This window comes from Pseudorasbora parva, chromosome 24 (genome assembly GCF_024679245.1).
Source record: "Pseudorasbora parva isolate DD20220531a chromosome 24, ASM2467924v1, whole genome shotgun sequence".
In the NCBI taxonomy this organism is placed as follows: Eukaryota; Metazoa; Chordata; class Actinopteri; order Cypriniformes; family Gobionidae; genus Pseudorasbora; species Pseudorasbora parva.
In genome coordinates, this window is record NC_090195.1 from 871,359 (window position 1) to 882,364 (window position 11,006).

An 11,006-nucleotide genomic window follows, 5' to 3' on the forward strand; every position below is an offset into this window, starting at 1 on the left:
AGCGGTGTCTCCCCCTCAGTGGTGGAAAGAGGGCTGAAAAAGTGCCAGAAACAGCCACCGGGTGTCTCACATTCCATCGATTGTTTTTTGATGCATTTTCCTGTAAATTTCTGTCCAAATATCACATCCATCATAAAACGATCACCAAATAGGGAACCTTGAGACTCCGCTCTTTCCGATGGTATGTGTTTTGTCAAGATTAGAAACTATTTTGATTATAAAGTAGTTCAAATACATTTTGTAATATGAAATATGACCCCGCCCACTAGGGGGAGGAGCCTGCTAGAAGAAATTAGAGAATGGTTTCCGTGGTAACACAGCATCTCACAGAATGAATTTTGAGTTTATTAGCTTCCGAATAATCCCTAATTTATGATGATTACTCAAATATAGGATACGGAAAAAAGGGAATAAAAGAAAGAGTGAGAGTTAAGACCTTAATATTTCTCAGGACTCTTTGATGAACAGAACGTTTATTTGAATCTTTTGTAACATTATCACTTCATCTTCCTCAGGTGCATTTCGACGGCTGGCATGAGAAGTTTGATTTCTGGGTGGACTCAGACATGCCGGACCTTCATCCAGTGGGCTGGTGCTCCAGAACGGGTCATCCACTGGAACCACCGCCCGGTGAGACACACACACACACACACACACACACACACACACACACACACACACACTTCAGCTGAAATCAGCCTTATTTAGGGCAGTTCAGCTAATGCTCCCATACGTTGAGTGAGAGAGTGTGCGTGAGTGTGTGTGCAGTGTGTTTGTGTGTGTGTGTTTCTTTATGTGCATGTGTGTGTGTTTTTGTGTGCGTGTGTGTCTGTGTGCATGCGTGTCTGTGTGCATGCGTGTCTGTGTGCCTGTGTGCCTGCGTGTGTGTGTGCTGTGTTTGTGTGTGTGCATGTGAGAGAGTGTGAGACTCCGTTTGTGCGTGCGTGCGTGCGTGTGTGTGTGTGTGTTTCTTTATGTGCATGTGTGTGTGTTTTTGTGTGCGTGTGTGTCTGTGTGCATGCGTGTCTGTGTGCATGCATGCGTGTGTGTGTGCTGTGTTTGTGTGTGTGCATGTGAGAGAGTGTGAGACTGCGTTTGTGCGTGCGTGCGTGCGTGTGTGTGTGTGTGTGTGTGTGTGTGTGTATACTGTGTATTCCCTACATTATAGGGACCTGTAAACCCTGGTCCCCATGAGGAAAACGACTTATAAATCATACTGAATAAATTATGTTTTTTTGAAAATGTAAAAGTGCAGAAAGTTTTCTGTGATGGTAACTTTAGGGTTATTATGGGATAGAAAATGTAACCTGTCATTTAAAAAAAAATTACGCCTATGGAATGTCCTCATAATCATAGGCATACATGTGCGTGTGAATGTGTGTGTGTGTGTGTGTGTGTGTGTGTGTGTGTATAGTCAGTGTGTGTGTGTGTGTGTGGGAGTGAGTCTGTTCCCATTATGCCACACCAGTAGAACACATGATGAATTACTCGGCTGACCTAAGAGATGGGAAGTTTTTCTGCGTTTAGTATGATATATGAAGCGTTATTATCGTCTGTGTGAGTGTGTGTGCGTGTGCGTGTGCGTGTGCGTGTGCGTGTGCGTGTGCGTGTGCGTGTGCGTGTGCGTGTGCGTGTGTGTGTGTGCGTGTGTGGTGTCTGCACGTCTAAGCACACGTGTGTTTTTGTGAGAGTGTGAGTGTGTGTGTGTCTGTACGTCTATGCGTGTGTGTGTGTGTGTGTGTGTGTGTGTGTGTGTGTGTGTGTGTGTGTGTGTGTGTGTGTGTGTGTGTGTGTGTGTGTGTGTGTGTGTGAGAAACTGAAATAGCCTCTGGTCATGAGAGTAACGCTGCACAAACATGTTACATGAATGTTTCATGAAGTCAGATCTAGGCTGATGCACTGCGCTCCTTCATGCGTGTTTTGTGTGTGTGTGTGTGTGTGTGTGTGTGTGTGTGTGTGTGTGTGTGTGTGTGTGTGTGTGTGTGTGTGTGTGTGGTGTTTTAAAGCACATGCAGGGCTTTCAGACGTGAAGACTTCCGTGACGCAGGGTGTGTGTCCGACTCCAGGCTGCAGAGGCGTCGGACACATTAAAGGAGCAAAATACACCGGACACCACAGGTGAGACACACACACACACACACACACACACACACACACCACAGGTGAGACACACACACACACACACACACCACAGGTGAGACACACATACACACCACAGGTGGGACACACACACACACCACAGGTGAGACACACACACACACACCACAGGTGAGACACACACACACACACCACAGGTGAGACACACACACACACACACACACACACACACACCACAGGTGGGACACACACACACCACAGGTGAGACACACACACCACAGGTGAGACACACACACACACACACACCACAGGTGAGACACACACACACACACACACACACCACAGGTGAGACACACACACACACACCACAGGTGAGACACACATACACACCACAGGTGAGACACAGACACACACACACACACACACACACCACAGGTGAGACACACATACACACCACAGGTGAGACACACACACACACACACACCACAGGTGAGACACACATACACACCACAGGTGAGACACACACACACACACACTCACACACACACCACAGGTGAGACACACATACACACCACAGGTGAGACACACACTCACACACGCCCTAAACAATCCTCCACTGAAGCCTTCATTTACTGCATCTTGTGTTGCTTTCAAGCCGTACTCTATCAGTTCACTGTAATAATGCTCTTCTTCCTCAGTATTTGTGTCTTGTTTCTAGTGTAAATATCTAACATTCCTTAAATCAAGATGCATTTACTAGATCAGTAAAGCGACATAAGCAGTGGCGTAACTTTGTTTTAAAAAGTGGGTGGGACAGTCTCACAAAAGCGTATAAATAGTAAGACTGTGCAATCTCGTGGAGTGTATATGTCAAAATGAGCTTTGGTGCACGGGGTACGCAGTTTTTCTCGTGATTATGATACGCACTTTATGGCGTATTATAAGGGGATAGCATCGCTAATACAACATTATATCAGATGTAAAATACGTACAATAACAATTGCAGAAAAATAATAATAAATAATAATGCGTTCCATTTTATATAGCGCTTTTCAAGGCACTCAAAGCGCTTTGCTTTGAAAAAATGTGTACTAAGATGTCCAAAAATCTATTAAATAGTTAATTTATTGATATAATCTCATTTAATTATTGCATAGCATTAGTGCCCAGATTTGTGACGTGAATGAAGGCGTAGATTTGCACACTTATAATCCCTGGTCTAGTTCCCTAATGGTGCTTTGATAAGCTTGGCAGAAGTTCTCGTTTCTAATCTGCCCTCGTGTTTTTCTTCTCATCTAAAGCGAATATCATCAGTGTTTGTACATCAAGGGCAGGGACAGTTTTTGTGCATTTTGTATCGTGATTTCTCCAGAACAAATAGAAAGTGTCTGCAGCGGCGCTAAACGTTAGATTACAGCGCTCGTCTGTGTGAAGACTGATAACAGCGGCAACGGGAGAGCCTCTTATTTAACAAACGCATGATATAATGCTCTTCTAGTTCACCAGAGATGTTTCGTTTGTATTAGTGAGGTTCATCCGTGCAGCAAGATGCTTCACAAAGTGGTGGGGACATGTCCCGCCCGTCCATCTGCAAATAACGCCTATGGACATTAGATATTTATTCTTGTTTTGTTGAAAATAAAATCTAAATGAAGTGAGTTTTTGCTTAAAACAGGCAAAATGATCTGCCAATGGGGTGAGAAAAATAATCTGATTTCTGTTCGGAAACAAGAAACGAGATTTAAATCAGAAATCAGATTATTTTTCTCACCCCATTGGCAGATCATTTTGCCTGTTTTAAGCAAAAACTCTCTTCATTTAGATTTTATTTTCAACAAAACGAGACAAATATCTTATGTAATGCATCTTGATTTAAGATTTTTTAGATATTTGGTCTAGAAACAAGAAAAAAATATTAAATAAGAAGAGCGTTTTTTGCAGTGTACATGCATTTCCTGTGAACTATGATCCACTGTTTGAGCTCCAGGAAGGCAGAACAGGCGTGTTTAGTTGAACTAAATCTTTAGTTCAGCTTTATTCAATGTTTGTGTGTGCAGTGTGTGAGGACGGGTTTCTCCTGGACTCTTCATAGACTAACGCATCTGCTGAGACTCTCAGCCAACAGTCAGTCTGTCCCAATCCCAGCATGCATCTGTTCTCTCAGATGAAAGTCACGGCTTGAACAAATCCTTAATTTTTCCTGTTAAACCTGCTGGCGAATCGAATCTGTTCAGAGTTTAGAGCTGTTGCAAGTAAATTATTTATATAGCACATTTAAAATCAGCTGACCGAACAGATGTAAGAATACAGTACAATAAAACAATATAGAAATATGGCAGTAAATATGTGTTTTAGCCTTGTTTTAAAAACTGTAATGGGGATGATAAGGTCTTCAAGATTAGATGATCATTAAGAGCTTTACAAACAAACAACGACATCTTAAATTGGACCCTAAAATAGACCGGAAGCCAATGGAGAGGGAATAAAACGGGTTACATTGTCATATTTCCTTCCTATTCAACAACCTTGCAGCCTAATTTCAGACCATCTGAAGGCATGAAGGATCAACGGTAAATAAAGCTGAGTTTCATTAGCATAAAAATGCAAAGAAGAGGCTGAGCCCTGAAAAACAACCCCACCCCATAACTCCCCCTCCAGCAAACTTTACACTTGGCACAATGCAGTCAGGCGAGTCCCGTTCTCCTGGCGACGGCCAAACCCAGACTCGTCCATGGGATTGTCAGACTGAAGCGTGATTGGTCGCTCAGAGAACACGTCTCACTGCTCTAGAGTCCAGTGGCGGCTGCTTTACTCCACTGCATCCCACGCTTTGCATTGCTCTTGGTGATGTAAGGCTTGGATGAGCTGCTCGGCCATGGAAACCCATTCCATGAAGCTCTCTCCGCTGTTCTTGAGCTCATCTGAAGGCCACAGAAGTCTGGAGGTCTGGAGCTGTTGACTCTGCAGAAAGTTGGAGACTTCTGCGCACTGTGACCCTCAGCATGCGCTGACCCCGCTCTGGGATTGAACACTTCGTGGCTGAGTTGCTGTTGTCCCCAATGGCTTCCACTTTGTTATAACCCCACTAACAGTTGAGCGTGGAATATTTAGTAGTGAGGAAATGTCAGGAATGGCCTTATTGCACAGGTGTCAGCCTATCACGGCCCCACGCTTGAGTTCACTGAGCTCCTGAGAGCGACCCATTCTTTCACTAATGTGTGTAGAAGCGTCTGCAGGCCGAGAGCTGGAGTTATACACCTGTGGCCATGAAGAGACCGAACACCTGAACTCAGGGATTTAGAGGAACCACTCAATACTTCTGGCATTATAGTGTATAAGTTTTAAAAAAGCAGGCCCAGTACTGAACCCTGAGGTATTCCACTAATAATAGGATCTAAGGATGAGGAAAACTTGACCAAAGCTGAAGAGAAAGTGATATCTTTAAGATCAGAACAAAACTTGTGTTACTTTCATTAGCATCTACTCTCAAATTAGCCGTAAACGAGCTCAGGTGGGATTATGCTGCCTTCATGTGCTATCAGAATTATCGTTAATACGAGTTTTCGAGGTAAAAATTGCACATGAGCGCCCTCTGATGTCGTGTTGGGAAGTTCGGAAATAATTTTGATACCTAAGATATGCAAGTTCCCGCGATGGGCGTGGCATAACCGTTCAAAATGGCAGATGGGAGACGAATTTCTGCTGTGGCAGGTGTTTTATTAGGGGGGTTTTCGGCAACAATTTCATTGTCTTGTTTGTTGTTAAAGTAGTATATATTTACATACATTAATAATCATTCGAAGCATATTGTGTTTTTTTAAACACATCGAAAATCACATGTAGTTGACCATCATTCCAGAATAGTGAGCAAGATAGTGTGGTAAAGCAGCTATACAATAGGATCAGGTATGGGTGAAAACTATTGCCATTTTAGTCTTTAAGCAGCCTTATCTTGTCTACATTATGCCTTTATTGTGAATGTGATTATAAACGAAATGCTTTCGTGTTGTGCTGCTGTGTTTGCCAGGGATTATGATTTTCTGGGACCGCGAAATGACTGAAATATTTATAGTGTTAAAATAACATTTTTTCCAAGACGCACAAAAGTATGAACCTGGCGTCCTCCATTCTTCCCGACAACAAAGCGCCTGAACACAACAAGCTCATAATCACGACTTCTGAAGTGGGAAGTGGGAAACTTCCGATAGCACGTGAAGGCGGCGTAAGTAATGGAGTGAATATAACGGACCCTCCGATCTCTCCTTCACATTTTAACCCGGAGCATCTGGGATCCAATCAGCAGCTGCTATTCCTGAAGCTCACCTTTCCCAGGCGTATAATCACCGCTGAATCAATTGTTCACATATAGGGAAAGGATACTGTCTTTTTTAAGAAAGCCACTTCTGGTTACACAGACAGCATAAGAAAGGAACCATTTTAAAGCTGCGCTTCAGCAAAATCCTCTCCGCTTAGAAATGCAATTTTGAACTGGGTTTCATTAAAATCTCATTTGCATCCTATTTGCATAGTTTCTCAAAACTCTCAGTTTAAGCAGAACGTCGCAGTCGTTTCAGTATTCAGTGGTTTGCATCGCTTTAATAGACGTCCTCCAGACGCTTAGACTACAAGACACTCAAAGCCATTATTACATTAAACAAGAGCTATGCGAGCTGAAATATATTGCTATAGATGCATAATTTAACATGCATATTATAATGAGTAATTAAAGCTACTTCATAATGTTCTACCGCCTCGTCTACCGGCGCTTCATAATTCAATCTTTATTATAGATGAACTCATTATCTCTTACAGTGTAGGATGGGAAACATAAAGGCATGTGAAGATGCTCTGAGCTCCTGCCGCAATGAATAAATAAATAATATTAGAATATGATAAGTGCAGTGTGTACAGGTTGTTCTCTTTTAATGCGGTCCAGTTGCATCTAACACACACCGGTAGATCCGTGTGTTTGAGTGTGAAGTGTTTTCTCGCAGTGCAGATTTTTATTCTTAGATCCATACGCTGACCTGAGAATCTCCTGCGGCTCCACACTGCAGAACACGCTCGTCTTACTCAGTATTTTTGTCTTGTTTCTAGTCTAAATATCTAACAATTCTTACATTAAGAAACATTTACTAGACAAGTAAAAATTATTGTCTTGTTTTGGGGAAAATAACTCAAAATGAAGAGAGTTTTTGCTTAAAATAAGATAAATAATCTGCCAATGGGGTGAGAAAAATAATCTTGTTTTCTGTTTGAATTAAGATTATTTTTCTCACCCCATTGGCAGATTATTTATCTTATTTTAAGCACAAACTCTCTTCATTTTGAGTTATTTTCCCCAAAACAAGACAATTACTTTTGCTTGTCTAGTAAATGTTTCTTAATGTAAGAATTTTTAGATGTTTGGACGAGAAACAAGACAAAAATACTGAGTAAGAAAAGCATTTTTTTCAGTGTAAAAAAAGTCTCTTAAAAATAGACTGAACCGAATGCCTGTTTTCCTTTTGCCGTCAGGATTGGTGTCTGGCAGATGCTCGTCCAGCTGTGAAATGAAATGAAAAGCGTCCCGTCGGCAGATGACCAGTGTAGATTTAATAATACGGTACAATAAAACAATATAGAAAATATGGGAGTAAGGATGCATTTTTAGCCTTGTTTTAAAAAACTGAAATGATATATATAAAATAGACCGGAAGCCAATGGAGAGAGAATAAAATGGGTTACATTGTCATATTTCTGCCTTTAGTCAACAACCTTGCAGCCTAATTTCAGACCATCTGAAGGCATGAAGGATTAACGGTAAATAAAGCAGAGTTTCATCAGCATGTGAATGCGAAGAACTTTTGCCCATTCTTCTAGAAGCTCATTTGTGAGGTCAGGCACTGATGTTGGACGAGAAGGCCTGGCTCTCAGTCTCCGCTCTAATTCATCCCAAAGCTGTTCTATCGGGTTGAGCTCAGGACTTTGTGCAGGCCAGTCCAGTTCCTCCACACCAAACTCCTCATCCATGTCTTTATGGAGCGACGCTTTGTGCACTGGAGCGCAGTCATGCTGGGACAGGAAGGGGCCGTCCACAAACTGATCCCACAAAGTCAGGAGCATAAAATTGTCCAAAATGTCTTGGTGAAGCATTAAGAGAACTAAGCGGCCAAGCCCTGAAAAACAACCCCAGCCCATAATCCCCCCTCCACCAAACTTTACACTTGGCACAATGCAGTCAGGCGAGACTCGTTCTCCTGGCCACCTTTTCTCGCTCTGTGAGGATCGATGTCTGGCAGATGCTTGTCCAGCTGGGAGGGAGACGGACGCTGGAAATAAAAAGTGTCCTGTTGGGTTAATCAGATTTAGTCCAGAACTCAATCATGTGGGGCGACGCTCATAAACATCAGTTTTACAGTGAAATGATGTTAATAAAATAATTAATAATGCTGGAGCACTGCACGTAAAAATATTGATTGACCTCTTAATTAATAAGCATCACCTTTCTATAAGAACCAGCCTTAACTTCTGGAGCAGTTTGAGCTCCAGTAGCTCGTCTGTTTGATCGGACCCCACGGGCCAGCCTTCGCTCCCCACGGTCATCAATGAGCCTTGGCCGCCCATGACCCTGTGGCCGGTTCTCCACTGGTCCTTCCTTGGAGCACTTTTGATAGATACTGACCACTGCAGACCGGGAACAGCCCACAAGAGCTGCAGTTTTGGAGATGCTCTGACCCAGTCGTCTAGCCGTCACAATCTGGCCAAACTCGCTCAAATCCTTACGCTTGCCCATTTCTCCTGCTTCACACACATCAACTCTGAGGACTAAATGTTCACTTGCTGCCTAATATATCCCACCCACTAACAGAAGCCGTGAGCCAGAGATCATCCGTGTTATTCACTGGTCATAATGTTATGCCTCATAGACAAACATGATTTTAGTATTTTTAGTTAACACTAATAATCTTGATTCAAATGCATCACCAGGAAACAGAAGTTGCACTCATCTTTTGCTATTGCGCCATATATCTGAATTAAGCGCATCTTAAACAAGAACAAATGTAGGGGCGGGGCTTGATGTTGTCCGTTTGGTATTGATTGGATGGCTGTGGTTTGCTATTGGCTGATCTCCTGTGAGTGACAGGTTGGCTCCGCCCTCGTCCTCCGAGAAGCTGATGGTCTGTCCTCTCTCTCCATCTCTCAGTGCCTTCGGATGCCCGTATTCTGAGATGAACATGAAGAAAGAAGTGGTTCTGCCGGACCGGCTCGGAGGAGAAAAGCAGATCACATTCGTCCCAGTGCACTTTGTGCAGAAAACCAAACGCCTGTGTCCAGATGAAGAGGAAGAAGAGGAGGATGGGGAGGAGGATGGGAAGGATGAGATGAGCCATGTGGACGACAGGTTTGTGAATGTAAAGTGCACTCAGTGATCCCTAGTGAATAATATCAAGTGCAATCCACTCATTATTTGATCAGTCTGAGCCCAGTTACATTTTTAATTAAAAAAACGTTATTTTTGACATGCTTTCTTTATGCCAAAAATCATTAGGATGTTAAGATCATGTTCCATGAAGATATTTAGTACATGTTTTACCATAAATGTGTTGTTAGTAGTAATATGCATTGCTAAGGACTTCATTTGGACAACTTTGAAGGAGATTTTCTCAATATTTAGATGTTTTTGCACCCTCAGATTCCAGATTTTCAAATATTGTCCTTTCCTAATATTAGGAAAAATTATTTATTCAGATTTCAGAGGATCTTCTCTGTAAAAAATGCTTTTCTTACTCAGTATTTCTGTCTGGTTTCTAGTCTAAACATCTAAAAATTCTTACATTAAGAAACATTTACTAGACAAGCAAAAGTTTGATCTGCCAGTGGGGTGAGAAAAATTACCTTAATTCAAAAAGAAAATTGGCAGATTATTAATCTTATTTTAAGCAAAAACTCTCTTCATTTGGAGTTATTTTCCCCAAAACAATACAATTACGTTTGCTTGTCTAGTAAATACTTCTTGTTTTAAGAATTTTTAGATGTTTGGACGAGAAACAAGACAAAAATACTGAGTAAGAAGAGCAGTTTTTTCAGTGCATACATCTCAGTTTCAGAAAATTGACCCTTATTTTGTGGTCCAGACTCACATTTATGAATCAGATTTGCACTTGGGGTTCATATAAACATAATGTTTAGTATCTAAAAAGTTGCATTCATTTGGATTGACGTGAATGAAAGACCTGCGTTCAGTCAGAACGTAAAATGACAGCATTGAGGATTTTTCTGAGCAATGGAAACTGTTCGGAACAGCTTTCCTCTCGCGGTGTGTGTCCTCACATCCGTGTGTGTGTGTGTGTGAGAGAGCGAGAGCATTATCTGCAGTGTTAGCGGTGGCGTTGGGCCAGGGTTGAGACGATCTGTCAGACGCTGCGGCCCGAGAGCTTTTCATCCACACTAAAGTGCGTCAGCAGCTGCAGGTTTAATTTGAAAGCATCAGAGTTTGAGCTCAGTCAATAAACAGACGCGTTACACGGGTAATTCTGTGTAGAGTTTACAATGGGCGAAAAATCTCCGAGCGCTGATGTGTTTAGAGGCCTGGAGTCGTGACAAACTGAGTCTGCTGCCAACAGACGAATCCGGCCGAGTGCAGACAAACGCCTGAGACGGCCAGAAAGCACAGCCTGACTCAACACAGCACTTCTCATTTCTGTTTATAGATCTATAGCTTTTTTGATTTTCTTACATGCTTTTGTCATTTATATATTTATATTACGTTATTACTAGGGGTGTCCCCGACTACAGATTTAGACATTCGAATCAGAATTGTTGAATCTTTCTATAGTCGACTGTTAGTCGAATTGTGTGTGTGTGTGTGTGTGTGTGTGTGTGTGTGTGTGTGTGTGTGTGTGTGTGTGTGTGTGTGTGTGTGTGCG

At 42.3% G+C, this 11,006-nt stretch overlaps 1 protein-coding gene across 2 annotated transcripts in view; it reads left to right on the forward strand.

Annotated features, from left to right (window-relative positions):
• LOC137063530 (lethal(3)malignant brain tumor-like protein 4) overlaps positions 1-11,006 on the forward strand; it is a 55,400-nt gene that overhangs the window by 20,399 nt on the left and 23,995 nt on the right. For both annotated transcript variants that reach the window (XM_067434758.1, XM_067434759.1), the window contains exons 12-14: positions 516-630; positions 2,007-2,118; positions 9,284-9,481. In XM_067434758.1, coding sequence (XP_067290859.1) covers positions 516-630; positions 2,007-2,118; positions 9,284-9,481 — 425 coding nt within the window. The remainder of the gene's footprint in view (positions 1-515; positions 631-2,006; positions 2,119-9,283; positions 9,482-11,006) is intronic.